General features: G+C 39.0%; 1 protein-coding gene across 14 annotated transcripts in view; it reads left to right on the top strand.

Moving 5' to 3' along the window:
• The window catches only part of NRG3 (neuregulin 3), a 1,011,269-nt gene extending 1,001,307 nt beyond the window's left edge, over positions 1 to 9,962 (top strand). For 5 of the 14 annotated variants that reach the window (XM_070265734.1, XM_070265717.1, XM_070265704.1 and 2 more), the window contains 3 exons: positions 1,984 to 2,157; positions 7,541 to 7,612; positions 7,856 to 9,962. In XM_070265734.1, the coding sequence (XP_070121835.1) occupies positions 1,984 to 2,157; positions 7,541 to 7,612; positions 7,856 to 8,363 (754 nt within the window). In that variant the 3' untranslated portion in view covers positions 8,364 to 9,962. The remainder of the gene's footprint in view (positions 1 to 1,983; positions 2,158 to 7,540; positions 7,613 to 7,855) is intronic. The other 9 variants (XM_070265699.1, XM_070265725.1, XM_070265711.1 and 6 more) reach the window with 3 other exon arrangements.
• Positions 9,963 to 15,559: the final 5,597 nt, after the last annotated feature.

The following is a 15,559-nucleotide window of genomic DNA, read 5'->3' as shown; positions in this document are numbered from 1 at the left end:
TTTAAGACGGGCCACCAGTTCATACCTTTAGACTTTGTGGTTGTGACAGTTTGGCTAGCTGTGGGTAATCAATTTCTTTTTGCACACTGCACATAGAAGGAGCGGGAGGGGCAGGTGCTGGTACTTCTGCCCCCTCTCTCCCTGCTTAGTTGCCTCAGCTATGTCCCTCTTCCTGGGGCCGCAGTGCCTGCCAGGTGGTCTTCTCCTTGTAACCCCTTTCTCTCTCCATTCTGGTAACTGCTCCCTCCCTTTGTCCCTTTAGTTACAGGCACAGGAACGCCTTCCTTTTGTCACTAGCCCTGATGCATGGTAGTATCCTGTATTGCTTTTATTTTTTCTTCAAATACTGAACACACTTTTTTAAATAGCAAAATCTCCCCAAATGAGCCAATTTAGAGTGCCATCTATTTCCCTCCAGGACTCTGACAAGTACAAGTACTTCCCCCAGTGTCGTGCTGCTAGTAACATACAGACTGGACATGCACACCCAGATGCTACTAACTCCAGCACCCAAGCCTGAGTACCCCGCAGACTCCATAATTGCCACTGGTTGCTATAGACAGAAGCTGGAAGGAAGGGAAACGCATGAGCTCCTTAAACTTGTGGACTTAGTGACCTAATTAGAGGTCCCCTGTTGTCAGGCCTTTTAAGGCTCAATATACAAGAAATACTGTGATAAAGAATGAAACTATAATAGTGTTGCCAGGTATGATCTAGTCTTTGCACTAACTTAGGAAGTTAATGTTGGCTTGATGAATATGAAATTTGATCCATTACGTCGCCCAAACCAGGAGAGTGGCTACTAACACTCAAATGTCAGATTCTCAAACTCTAACTTTAAATAATATAAGCTTTGTATTTATTAAGTAGAAATAACAGTAATACTGGTGGGAGCAGAGTTCCAGAGCTCCAAATAATATAGTGATTTGGGGTAAAATTCCTTTGGGGGACTGATCCCTTTAGAACTTGATGGGTTTATTGAAATTTTGAAAAGGTTTTTTTCATCTTCTTCTATATGGTTTTACTGATGCTTTCAGAGTGAAATGAGAAGGCAGTACAAAATTCTAAGTTCACTTATTGTCTGAACACTGCAAAAGCAGTTTGACCACATAAACTGACATCTCACGGAATGTCTACACAGGAACAAAGTTCTTACCATTTCACGTGGTAGTAGAGGGAATTCAGTGGGGTGGAGATGGAAATGGATATGGAATAGGTAATGAGACAAATTAGCAATTGATTTTTATAGAGAGGCTGTTCTTTTGTGTAACACTATCTCTGTAGGGATCTCACCTAGTATATGTTTTACTGATGTCTTTTGCCCTTTGATGGAATCTAAAAATCATATGGTTATTCGGGTATTTGGTTTTATGAGTCAAAATGAAGTATATAATCAGATTTTTATTAAAAGCCAACTCAAAAGAAAAATAATTGAGTTTCTCAAGATTGACGAAAATTTGAGGTAGTCAACTCAGAACTTAACACGTATGTTAAGGGGTGAATGCCAATTAAAATAAACTTTGTTTATTCTACCACTAACACAAGTGAAATTTTCCCCATAACCTCCTAAAGACCAAATTCCTGTGTTTAGTTCTTGTCAGTGTCTAATAGCAAAGCCATTTTATTTTTATTAGAGAGACAACTCCTGCAGCTTAGATAGTGAGAGAGCACGTGAGTCAGGAGCTTGAGAATTCCTTAAGCCCACCTCTTATCTTTGGCTAGAAAGCTGCAATTATTTTAGTCCACTGTGCTCCGCACTGGGAAGCCAGAAATTCAGGGACTTCTCTTTGTCTCAGTCTCTCCAAGGGTAAAATGGATTTGACAGCTTCCAATGCCCTCCTGACAGATACACAACAGTCACCGATGCAGCCTGGCCTAGGACTTTGAGGATCTGGGTGCAAATGCAGTGTTTCAAAAGTCTGAGCAGCCACTTGTAAGGTCTTTGCTATGGTCAACTTGTTTGTTGGTTTTCTTTCACCCCAGCAGGAGTCTCTCCTCTTGCTGCAGCCCAGGGCAAAGGAGTGGTATGCTCCATAGGAATGCCTTCAGGAGGACACCCCCCTCGCCCCGAAGTAGGCTGGGCGGAATCGTGGGACCAGCATATCAGCAACTTGAGGAATCAAGGATCCCAGATCAGGACACAATACCTTGTCAAGGGTAGGTCTTAAAAGCCATGCAATTTAGCGAGGGTGTTGTTAGTGCTATAGCTTTAAATTGAGATATTATGTTCCTTGGGGTTTTATCCACTGATTTCATCATTAATTGGCTGTTCATGCTTGCTCCCATCTTTGTTGCACAAAGCTAAACTAACTCAAAAGAGTGTGCAATGGAAATAGATATTAGGGAAATGTTAGATGGAAAAGAAGTATAACACTAAGATGAAAAGTGTATAGATGTCTAGGTGCTATGTTATTATATAGTTGCTAAAACAACTGGGAATCTGTCTTTGATTAAAAAAAATAGAGATTTCTTAGGAGGACTAAAGTGTTCCTTTATCCTTAGGTTTGAAAAAAAGTATTTAATTCTTTATCCTTAGGTTTGAAAAAAATTACGTAATTATGGACAATACCTAGACAGTCACCTGTGACATATACATAGTATCTGCTTACATGGAGCAGTCTTGACTGTGTCAAGGTCAATGTTGACAGCATATTGTCACCATACAATTTGCTGAACTCAGGTATCTTGTTTCATTCGTGGTGTAGGGATGGAAAGACAGACCTCGGACACCGTGACTGCTGCCCACCTTGCAGTGAGAAAGGTGTCCTTTACCCTGTGTCCACAGGGCTCGTGGCATGGGGAGTGGAGTGTAGGATGGATTTAGCCATCGTTCTTCTAATTGGCAGACACTGCTCAATCAAACATGGAAGCCCTTACTTAAATTGACTGGGGTTCAAATCTCATCTTTGTCCCTTACTACTCGTGTAAATTTGAGAAAGTTTTAGCACTTAAGCTTGAGTTTTCTCATCTATAAATTGAACAAAATAATACCAGCCTTCAAGAGGGCTGTTGGGCAGGTTTAATGAATATTACATGTGCAAAGAGTGTGTACCTGAAGCAGAGCCAGCAGAAAAGTTAGCACTGGTATTTATTCTCAAGGAAACTGTTATAGGATTATCATTGATTTCAAGAGCAACACAGTCAGGGTTTACTGCAGAAATTTCAGGATCCATGCCCTCTGTCAGCTCAGCCAGGTTCTTACTGCATCTAGTTTGTTTGTTCTCTGGATAAGCCGGGCCGGGTTTCCATGCTGCTTTGGCCTGGGTATTTCTCCACACTGTCTATATCCAGCTGAAGGCCAAGGCAGGCAGGAGGACCATCACAGACCTTTTTCCTTCCTTCTGGGCAACATATATATATATATATATATATATATATATATATATATATATATATGCAGTAATTCCCTGTCTGACAAAGCTCAGCAACAGATTTCTTAAGGAAGATCAGAAGATAGGAAATAAATAGCTTGTGGCTGGGCTTTGTAATTTTGAAGCAATTCCAAATTGACCGTAAAATGTATTTGGTACAAATCTGGGGTGACATTTGCAAATTCAATATAGCAGCCAAGTTGTCCAAAATGTGTAAGGCAAGTCAAAAAGCAATTTGCATTTCTCTTTGCCTTATATCTGGAAAAGGGGCTTGCATTTAGCCTATAATTATAATTAATCTTGTTTCATAATTACTTGTCTTCTTAAATCACTAATCACGTCTGTTCCTTAGGGATATATATATAAATATATATATTTTTTTTCCCTGGGGTGAACGTTAGAGTGAGAATGAGTGAGGTGAAATCGAGCTCAGAGATTTTGTGAGTAGAGAGAGAACCCAGCCCAAGCTGTCTTTCTTTCTGTTGGGCACCATCATGGCTATCATTTCACATGTACCAGCAATAAGGATGCTTGGAGCCTGTGCCAGGCACAGTCTTGGATCATACACACAACAGATCTGCAGGGGCTCAGAGATTCCCATGGCACCCTCAGACACTGGTTTGTCTTTTACCTCCTAGAAAACTTACACTTATTGTTTGCATGTTGGTGGCTTTATTTTGGTTCAGTCATCATTGGGTCTGGAATATTCTCTCCAGCTGGCCAGCCACATGTTTTCCTGTGTGTGATATGCACCCGATGTTGATAAATGGTGACTCTAAGTATAAGTCACTGTGTGCTCAGCACAATGAATCTCAAGGAGCAATTTCATTCTCAGTCCTTGAAAACAGCTATTTTCCACTCCTGGGGGACTTACCGTCTCTCTGGACTGGAAATGGGATGGTAATAGAATTTCACAGCCAAAGGCTCTCCTCAAATCTGGCCCTAGCCTGGAGGGGGAGTAAATGAATTTGCAAGAGCCTTCAGCCATCTGTTGCTTATTTATCAAGCATGTGGCGCTGTCTGCTAGTTAGGCTCCCAGAGTATGTGATTTGTCTTCTTGGCACTGACTTCAGCCCAGCTTGAACCTGGCACCTATCTTAGTGAAGCCTGAGGTGGAGAGGAGATTTTTCAGGAGCCTTTCCTTCTTAGTGCCTCAGGGATAATCATGGCAATGGTTTGCATGGCTTTGAACTGGCTTATGTCAGGCAAATCAGACTAGTATATTCACATGCTAGACAGAAAGAAGTGGAATCACAAAAGTTAGCTTGCCACCTTCAAAGTAGAAGGTATCCAGAATATACCAATTATCTACCTCATTTAACTAGCAACTTTACAAACTTCGCATCACTTATTCCTCGGGAATTCTATGGATGAACACAGTAAGGATAGCAGAATTTAGATAGCTAGCCCAAGGTGAGCTATCCCTTATAAAAGAACTGAGATTGAATGCTGGCCTTTCTGACTAAATAAACCACTAAACCAGGAAAGAAATGTGAAGAAAGTCATATTTATGGATGATGATGTGTAAATGGAATCTCTAATTGTACAGCTCCAGAGAAAAAAGTGGATTCCTTCGATTTAGTCAGTTCATTCTAATGCCGTATGCACCAGGAACCGAGTCTTGGAGTCTCTTGGGGAAACACAAATTCCTTGGCCTGACCCCTGAATTACTGGGAGTCAAACCAAGTGACTAATTGTCGGAATCTTTTTTCTTTAAAGGGTGCTTTGACTCACATAGTTACAGAGGAAATGCACCTGTGATTTCTTTGTTTCGGTATCAAAGGAAGGGCAGTCTGAGCTGGTATTTTACAGTCAATGAACGACAAGCTCATGGACCATACTTGGGAAAGAGTCATTGACTCTCAAGGGAAACAGACTCTGAGAGTCTTCTAATCCAGAATCACATCTAGAAATTTAGCTCTCACTTACACTTCTGGAGAGTAGCGTTCATCTTCTACTCAAATACCAGTGCTAGAACACTCACAGCAACTCTGGGAAGGACATGAGGACTCCCAATGTGCTCTGGTTGAATAGCGAAGGTGTATTACTTCAACCAACCCTCAGAGCAATCCTACCTGATTGTTTTCATTGATGAGGAAATTACACTGAGACTGCTATTTGTCTAAGATTCCAGAGCGTACAACGGCCTTGGGACTTGAAATCATGTCTGACTCAAAACAAACTCAGATTTTCAGAGAGTTCTAATGGTATAAGGGCACCTTCACGTTATGGTAGCATTTCAGATTTCAGGTTTTGCCAGCTGTGCATCCCGTATCTGGCTTGTGAGGTGATCCATAAATCACCACAATTCTTCTTTCTCATCCAAGTCCTTAATTCAGCACTTAGCCATGTTAGACTGCTCCAAGTTTGGCTTGAATTGTCTTTAGTTACTTCTTAGTCATGCCTCATCGTTGGCTTATTGAAGCTACAATTGACTAAATCCTCTAAGATATTTACATATTTATTCAACGTTCTTACAAATAACGTTTAGATCCAGGTATAAGAATTTGCACCTATTACCTTCACATTTCAACCTATTAGCTTCTACCCAATGATATACCCTCATGATATCTACATGAAATATGATTTTATCCTAATTGTATTTCTTGGCTCTATGTCATTGATGAATCTGATAACAGATGTTCTATATCTTTGAACATTATTAATAGTGCTGACAGGATGGTGGTAAGAACAGAATACAAAAGCTTGAAATGTGCCCACTTTCTTCTTGTTGAGGTCGATTAATTGATTAGAAGCTTTAGGCTCAGATTTTCAGTCATATAACGCTAAAGGGAAAGGAGTAAGATCCTCCAGGAAATTTTCTTGTACGTGGCTATACAATTTGCACACGTAAAACTTATATATTTCAAAAAAAAGTGTTCTGGTGCACCTTGGGACGCCCACTCATCTCTGGCTTTGATAGTAACAGTTAAAATAAGACAACTTGGGTTTCACTTCTTCCTTTGCTGCTTACTAAAGGTACAATTTGGAGCAATTCGTTTGGGTAACCATTAGTCTCTTTATTCATCCATTACATGGTAATAATAATAAATAAACCACACAGTTTTTAAAAAAAATTTAATGAGGTAATAAGAGATGAAAGTGCTTTTTAAAAGCACTGTGCGAATATTGGCTATTGTTATTACGTTTGAAATGGATATTAAAGGGTATGTAAAGGGAATCTTTACCTTGAAGATCTTTTCATGTATTCATTCATGCATCCCATCAAGATTTATGGATTCCCAACTCTGTACTATGCACAGTAAGGGAGAAGGGGGCTACAACAACCCCTCAATTTGTTCCCCATCTTTTCTCACTCTGGTGGATCATGTCTTTTTAATAAAGACTTGTATTTAGTGTCCAACACATCTCATTGCAATTATTCTTTCCATGTATAAACATGATTTTTCTTTACGTTTTAATGTAAAACAAGAGGGATGAGATGTATTATATGAAGGGCGGATATGTTTGGATTATGCTTAAATTATAATGTTTAATTTAACATTTAAATTAAGGACAAATAACTGAGGAATGGAATAAAGACAATTGTCCAAGTCCCCAAACCATGTTTCTATGACTCTAGGATATGGCTGCCCAAGTTCTGGCCCTGGGAAGTTCAGAGGCACTGGAAAATCCGCTAGCTCTGCACAGGCAAGAAGGGGGCTAGCCAGACTCTAGCGTATTCAAATGACTTGGAATGGCACATTGGCATTCTTGACAAGCTAGGGCCATGTATCAATGAACTAACTTACATGACTCTTGAAACTATGTGAGAAATGTTGCTAGATTGGTAGGGGCCCTATGGAACTCACTTCATGTGCGTCCCTGGGCAGACAGAGGAATTGTGTGCCCCCCATGCCCATTTCCAGGGTCAGCAAGCTGGCAGTGAGGCAGTTCCTTCATAGCGGAGTGCCAACGGAACTTGGATTTGGTTTCCCTGGAGTCTGGATGAAGCAGAAAAACTCAGGACCGTAGTAACTTGATGCATAATATCCAGCTTTGTGATTGACTGCCCCCAACTAGGGTGGCCACAACAAGTCTACCAGACTAAACCAGGGCTAAGAGGGTGGTCAAGTTGATGGAGTGGAGTAATGCCATTGTGGGTTTCCTGTCTGTCACTATGGAAAGGCCACACTTACCGCTCAATCCCCATTTACTTTGTATTCTAGGATAGAGGTGAGGAAGACTATATCCCACCTGCCTTTACAGCTGTGGTGTGTTGAAAGATCCCTGGACTTAAAGTAAGAAGATCTGGGTTTGAGTCTCAGTCTGTCACTTATTTTCTGTGTGACCTTGGGCAAGTCACTTCACCTATCTGAACTTCAGTTTACTTCTCTGTTTAACTGGGAACATATTATCCGTCTCATGGGGTTGCTGTGAGAATTCAGTGAGATGGTGCATGTGGAAAGTGCTTTGTTGACTGATTATTGCTCAAAAGGAGGATAACAGAAAGCAGAATATGCAACTCTTTGTTTCTCTTTCAGGTACTCATCCACTGGTTTAAAAACCCAACAAAACGCATCTATAAATATGCAACTGCCTTCAAGAGAGACAAACTCCTATTTTAATAGCTTGGATCAAAAGGACCTGATGGGATATTCATCCACTAGGGCCAGTTCCGTGCCCATCATCCCTTCGGTGGGCCTGGAGGAAACCTGCATGCAAATGCCAGGGATTTCTGAAGTCAAAAGCATCAAATGGTGCAAAAACTCTTACTCTGCGGATATTGTCAATGTGAGTATTCCAGTCAGCGATTGTCTTATAGCAGAACAACAAGAAGTAAAAATATTGCTAGAAACTGTCCAGGAGCAGATCCGAATTCTGACTGATGCCAGGAGGTCAGAAGACTACGAACTGGCCAGCGTAGAAACCGAGGACAGCGCAAGTGAAAACACAGCCTTTCTGCCCCTGAGCCCCATGGCCAAATCAGAACGAGAGGCACAATTTGTCTTAAGAAGTGAAATACAAAGAGACTGTGCATTGACCAAGTGACTTGAGTTGTAGGAATCTGTGCATTCTATGCTTTGCTCAACAGGAAAGAGAGGAAATTAAATACAAATTATTTATATGCATTAATTTAAGAGCATCTACTTAGAAGAAACCAAATAGTCTATCGCCCTCATATCATAGTGTTTTTTAACAAAATATTTTTTTAAATGGAAAGAAATGTTTCAGGAGGGATAAAGCTTACAACTAAAGCTTTTGGGTAGGATTCGGAATACAATTTCAGTTAGTCCCAACACTGTCCTCCTTGGCTCTTAGATGTGGGCGATACAGACCCTCAGCCCCAGAGTGCCAGTGTCTTCTTAAAAAAGCACTGGCAGTGACCCAGTTTCAAAGAGACGAGCTGTATCCTGAGGGCAGACGTGCCGATGAGCAGGTGGCCCTTGCCATTTGGCTTGCCGGTCCCAACCCCTAAATTTCTATTCACTCGACAGCCTCATCATGGGTTATGTCATGTCAACAAATGTAGTGTTTTCTATTTAATTTTTGAAGAATGGCACTAAAACTCTGGAAGAAGAAGGAGAACAGGAGATAGAAGGAGTCACTGGGGGCAATCTTAGCTACTCTTATGTGCCAGCTTCCTCTGAAGTTTGAAGGCACAGAATCTCAGAGGGAAGTATGAAATTATTATAGAAAAAGAGACAAAAAAAATCACAATGTCGTGTCACTAAAATCATGCTAATAGAAATGTTTTTCTTTGAGATCATTTAGGGGCTCTGAAGGGGCATTTCTCAGTGTGTGTGTGCGCGTGCGCGCCTGAGTGTGTGTGTGTATGTGTGTGCGAGTGTGTGTGTGTGTGGGCTTGCTCAGTGGAGCACTGGTATGTTGTATGCACATGTGTTCATTGTGTGTATGTGTGTGCATGTGTGTGCGTATCCAGCTTGCTAAAATTTGTTCTGAAACATCAGGGAATCTAGTATTCAGAAAAAAAATAAATGTTCCCTCTTAGATCTGTTCACTTTAAAATTTTCCATTAAGTATAATGTTCAGTTAGTAAGTTCTTCAATCAAGGTCACTTGCATGGTGGGGTCCTATAAACCTCTTGACAATGTCTAGACCATTTTCTGATGTGAATATTTTTTAGAGGAACAACTATTGGCTCATTATGATATAAGTATCTCAAGGTGAGGTGAGGATGTGTGTTTATTTTGAATCATGCATATTTAAGTTATTTACACAAGCCAATGATCAAATCGACAGTTACCCTTTGCTTTCTCGTCATCCTCATTAGTATTTATTTTGTAGCAAGTCTACTATGGGTGGAACAAGACATTGGCTTCTGTGGTTCATATGGAAAGAATAAATTGTTGAAATCACGAGCCCAGACTACTCAGTTCACAGGAAGCCCCCAAAAGAACAGTAAATTGTGTTGTATGTTCATTTGGAATAAAGCAATATTTTTACCACTGCTAAGGTGAACTGAAACTTCTCCCGAAGATTTGTGTGTTTTCTTTACCCTGACTTTCATGGGGCATTCAAGGAAATTAGTGTTCACATAACCAGTCTTTTTCCAATTATTGGTGGTGTTGAGTTGTTATGTTTACACTGTTTTAAATAAAAAGGCACAGTATTTGAAAGTATATAAAAGATTTCTTTTACTGCAGTTTGGGAAAACCTTGGTTAAAATTTTCTCGTGGAGGATTCACATTCCATCAAAAGGGAATGTACCTGTTTTTGAATCAAATATTGAATATATACAACTCTTATTGGAAGTTAAGTTGTTTCTGTTGAAAATACATTGCAAATTGCTCCTTGAGAGCACTGTTTAATAACAAATATGATGCCATACAGGGAAAAGGAAGAGCATTGTGTTCTTAACGACATTGTTTAGTGGAAATTCAAGGTTTCAAATGTTGAAAACACTTCGGTAGAAATGTGTTTTATATTTAACTAGAGATTTGTGGTGTTCATTATTTGTCTCATTATGCTTTCATTGTTTTGAATATAGAGGTAATATTTTAGCCTCTTAAAGATTAGTATAAATTTTTAATGTCTAGATTATCTAAGTTCTCTTTTAAAAATATTACCTGGGAAAATTTTAGAAGGATAGTCTTAATTAACAGGTATATAAAAACCCCATAAGTTGCACATCCAGTATGTTATTGTGTTGAAATTTATCATAATTATCAGACATTAACTGGAAGGCCTCACAAATCTGTTGAAGACCACCTTGTTCTTGGGTTTTTCATTAAAATTTTACCTGTTGCTCATCTAAAGGATTCATACAGGATTGACCTAATTAGGAGGTAATCTCCTCTGTGACTCAGTGCAGTTATTTTAATATATTATTTACTCTGAAAAGATTGAAGACTGTCAATCCAACTTAAGTCCTGATAAAACCCTTTATTTTTTTTTTTAAGGTAGAACCATATATTATGTGATTATAAACACTGCCGTGCACTCGGGCACCTCCACTGGCAATCTGATGTAAAGTTTAGAGAGTTACTTCCTAATTGATAGTCAAGACAACATCCTCCAAAAGAACAAATAGTAATGGTTAACTTCAGTGGTCCTTTGTCTTTTTATGGAGTAATAAGTTTTCCTGTGACAAAGGTCCAAGCTCAAAATGCCCGTCTTTGGGCACCAGCTAACAAGTGCTGACCGTATTATGACTTTCAAAGTCGACCTAATATGGCAAACACCTGGAGCCATCAGTCCCTTATCTTTCAAGCTCCTGTGCCTATAGAAAAGTGTTTATTTCTACAAGACAACTTTGATTTTGCTTCACTTTTCCTGTCTTTGTTATGTGAGTAGATATTTGGAGATTTGTAATCAAGTGAGTTGCATATTCATTATTTACGAGAGAATGAATGTCATTCATTATTTTTTACTCTGAATCATTTTCCGATACATCTGTTTTTTATAAAGCTTTTGTTATTCTAATTTTGCCGGTGACTGCTATGGAATGCTCTTGTTCAAAATACATGACCAAATTTACGCCACTGAGAAAGAGTAGAAATGTAGAAATTATGTTGGAGGATTGGCATCCAAATTTTCTTATGTACATTAAGTGCTGTATGTTATATACTCTAATCCAATATCTCTGTGGGTGAAGGACTAAATATTTATAAATTTATCACATCTCCAACGATTTACATTATTTCTAAGTAGCAATAGCAAGGTCCTCTAGAAGAGGAACAGTGCTGTTTTTAGGACTTCACGATTTAATCTGTTTTTATCGTAATAACATATCAGACCTACCAAAAGGAGAATAGAAGGACCAAGCCGACTTCAAGAGAATGCCCATTGGGTTCTAGATTGAATAACAGCTACACGTTGAGTGTGGCATCTGGTGACCACAGATAAGGTTGTCGATAACCAGGTCAACACGAGAATATGTTGAGTGTATGCGGCATTCATTCACAGCTGGCCTGCAGTGTGGTGCTATAGGAAACCATGACTCCCAAAGTAGGGGGTATGGTGGTCCCTTTGCTTCCAGCCCCATAAACCAGAAAATATTGCTCTGAGACAAGTGCTGTGAAACATTTCCCAAATGAGTATATAGCATACTTAGGAACACAGCAGGAGGGGTGGGATTTTTATTTGATCTTTGGTATCTGGGAAACATTTTATATATAATGAATACTTTTTTATTATTATTCAAATGTATAGATTCAGTACAGTGTCTTCGGTGATGGCATGTCCATACTGTGTTTGTACTTTAGTCTTCAGAAAGTCAATCTTCATCCAGGAAAGAACTGCACAGTGTTTCTGGCCTGTTCTAAATTTTAAATGCATCCTAATATATCATGGGGAATGAGGCCTTTAAATAAGCTTATCTCTTCATCTTTTATTCTTTCCCTTTTAAAGAAATAGTGAGGGTAAAGGAAGAAATTCATTCCTAAAGATCTATACTGTTCTCCCTTAATAATCTGTTTCCTACTGTGGCTACACACACGTACACACACACACACACATATAAAGATATATGTATATATAAAATATATATTAAATTTAGGTTCTCAATTATTTTAGTAGCTTCATTTTTGATTAATTTGACAAACATTGAAGTGATTGCCTCGTGGCGTACCAACAAAATCAAATCATTTAGAGATCAGCCAACTTGGCAACATTTAGATAATACAGTCATTTTTCAGTTCTTTCTCTTTCTTAGGGAAACAGAAATATCATCGGGTTGGAAAATTCAAAAGATGCTGGAATAAAATCTCTGTTAGATTATCTCTTAGAAATGAAGATTAAACTATGGGCATATATGATTGCTGTCCCTATAGTGTATAATGATCTCAAATATATTTTTTACAAATTTAACTTCTTCCAAAGGTGCCTGAGCAGGTGCCTTTGACTTCTAATGCCCACTGAACTCCAGGAAGGAGTTGAGGTGAAGGCAGAATGGTGGTGGGGAAGCTATGTGTTAACGTTGGATACTCAGTGAAGACATGAAGATGATAGCAGAGGGGACCAGAAGTCCTAGTCTTTTAGTATTTTGATAACTTTTTGTCATGAATACCTGTATTGATTGCATGTGTATTGTTGCCTATGAAAGAATTAATTGTGTGATAGCAAACAATCTCTTATTGTTGGAAATGAATTAGAAAATCTTTATATTGAAAGTCGTCTTTGTGAAAGCTTCTAACTTATCTGCACACAATAGTAGCTCCATGACCCCATCCGGCAAACAAGGGGATGATCTAGTTCATCTCTGATTTCCCTTCCGAATGGAATACCCTGTCAAAACTCAGACTTCACCTGGTCATTTGTCATCCAGTCATTTCAACACAACCCTTTGGAAAGTCAACGACTGCAAGTCCTCCTCTGTGAGACTCAAAATTGTTAGAATCTGTATATCAATCTATGACTAAGACTTACTTTATAATATTCCATTCAATTTCCAAGGAGAAATAGACAGGATCACTTTTGTGATTTTTTTTTTTTAAGATTTTACTTTTTTCCTTTTTCTTCCCAAAGCCCCCCGGTACATAGTTGTATATTCTTAGTTGTGGGTCCCTCTAGTTGTGGTACGTGGGACACCACCTCACCGTGGCTCAATGAGCAGTGCCATGTCCACACCCAGGGCTCGAATCGCCAAAACACTGGGCCGCCTGCAGCAGAGCGTGCAAACTTAACCACTCGGCCACGGGGCCGGATTTTGTTATTGTTTTTAAAGTCAATTTACTTAGAACAGGAAATAGAGAAGAAGGGATAGCCAAGAAAATACCTAATTTAAAACCTGGACCATCAAAGTCTGCCCCAGATTTTTTTTAAAGAACTACATCCTGTAACCTTTTCTCAAAAGCCAGAGCAAAGGATTCCACAGAAAAGGTGCAAGACCTGAAGACATTCTCCTCTCACAGGGACACAATTTCATTGCATACAGAGAGTATTTATTGATAGTCTCAACTATTTGCACATCAAAGTCCCTCACATAAACTCTCCAATTAATAGTGAATACATTCTCTGGAGACACTTTCACATTGTAGTTGGAAAGAATCCTGTCTTTAGGGGGCACAGTAGACAAAAAATGCAGAGTTTGCTTGCTTATTTAATTTTGGTTGTTAATTGCTGTTTTTGACAAATCAATACCTGTTTGCTCTTCCAACAGCATCCTGACTAGCACTAATTCTTCCATACATAATCTATCTTCATCAAGATTCCAAAGTCTGAATTCCTTAGTCATCAATAAAACAATGCAGAATGTTAAAATACTTGAATCAAAAACAATGTCTCTTTAAGTTGTATTGGTTTTTAAAGTTATAAGAATTCCATGTAGTTGTTTACAAAATCAAAATAGAAAAAAAATCCACAATTTTTTTTTTTTTACTTATTTTTGATATATTTGGAGGTCTGATGAACCACTCATGCAGCCTTGTTACACTTTACATTGATATCGCCCTTTCTGAAATCAATTCAACTGTAAGGGCTTAAACCATCACACACACACAGCACACATGGTGTGTTAAAACTCAATGTTGCTCTCCTTTTCCTTAGATTTTTCCCTTACTGCTTGCCCAAGTTTGTCCAAACTCTTTGACCTGGAAGACCTTGGTTACAGATATGTTTCCTAGAAAATGCATGCAACGAGAAAATATAGTGATTATCTTTTAAGGTTTGTTCTTTACAACCTGCTTTTGAATCCTGTTTTTATCAAGAAATTCCTGGAGAATAGATACATCTGTTCTAACCGAAACAAAGCGAAGAACAGAAAACTCTCTCTAAAATCACTACATATCTTCCAGTGGCCACTGTGTTTATGTTAAAGATAATTAGAGGGAAATGCCTTAATTGTACACATTAAATCTAAATAAAAATCAAATTCCCTAATTCTTAAAATGAATATGTTGAGTAAGGAATGTAAGTCACAAAAAGAAGAATACATGCAAAATGGTCAGCAGAGTATTTTTAGTTGTCATTTTTTTTTAAAAGATTTTATTTTTTTCCTTTTTCTCCCCAAAGCCCCCCGGTACATAGTTGTATATTCTTCGTTGTGGGTCCTTCTAGATGTGGCATGTGGGACGCTGCCTCAGCGTGGTTTGATGAGCAGTGCCATGTCCGCACCCAGGATTGGAACCAACGAAACACTGGGTCGCCTGCAGCGGAGCGCGCGAACTTAACCACTCGGCTACGGGGCCAGCCCCTTTAGTTGTCATTTTTAAAAAATTTACCAGAAACAATCTCTTGTGCTTGTGATAATAATTTTGTTCCATGGAGTGGATATGTATTTCCTTTATCTTCTTCTAAGAGAACATTTCCCAGTGATGTCCACTGCTCTGTGGGATAAGAAGGCAGTGTCAAATAATCCTAGATGTATGTTCTTTGACGTGCCAGTAAAGGTTAGTTCCTGTATGTCTGCTGGTCATTCGGCGGAGCTATATCACAGTGCTCATTAAAAATTAAGGCATAAATTTAATAACCAATTTAATAATAATCTTGACTTTGTCACCCAAGTCTCCATCTGTGGAGGGAGCCCCTGGCCACCATTTCCCTGTCGTATCCTCTCCATAGCCTTTGATGAAGCTGGAAACCCAGATTCCCTGAGGCAAGTTTCTACTTCCTGTTCCGCTTATCTTGCTTCTCTTTTGTCAAACAGGGAATTTGCAGCTAAAATAAGAGAACAATGTGATTTTGTAGAGAAAAATACCTTTATTCTTTTGAGCTGTGTTAGGGGAGTAGTAAACTAGGACTTTTCAAATTGACAATAAGGGTCACGACTTTAGTCAATATCTTCT

Source organism: Equus caballus, chromosome 1, assembly GCF_041296265.1.
Source record: "Equus caballus isolate H_3958 breed thoroughbred chromosome 1, TB-T2T, whole genome shotgun sequence".
Taxonomy (NCBI): domain Eukaryota; kingdom Metazoa; phylum Chordata; class Mammalia; order Perissodactyla; family Equidae; genus Equus; species Equus caballus.
The sequence above is the reverse complement of the archived record's forward strand: the minus strand, read 5'-3'. Positions and strand labels throughout refer to the sequence as shown.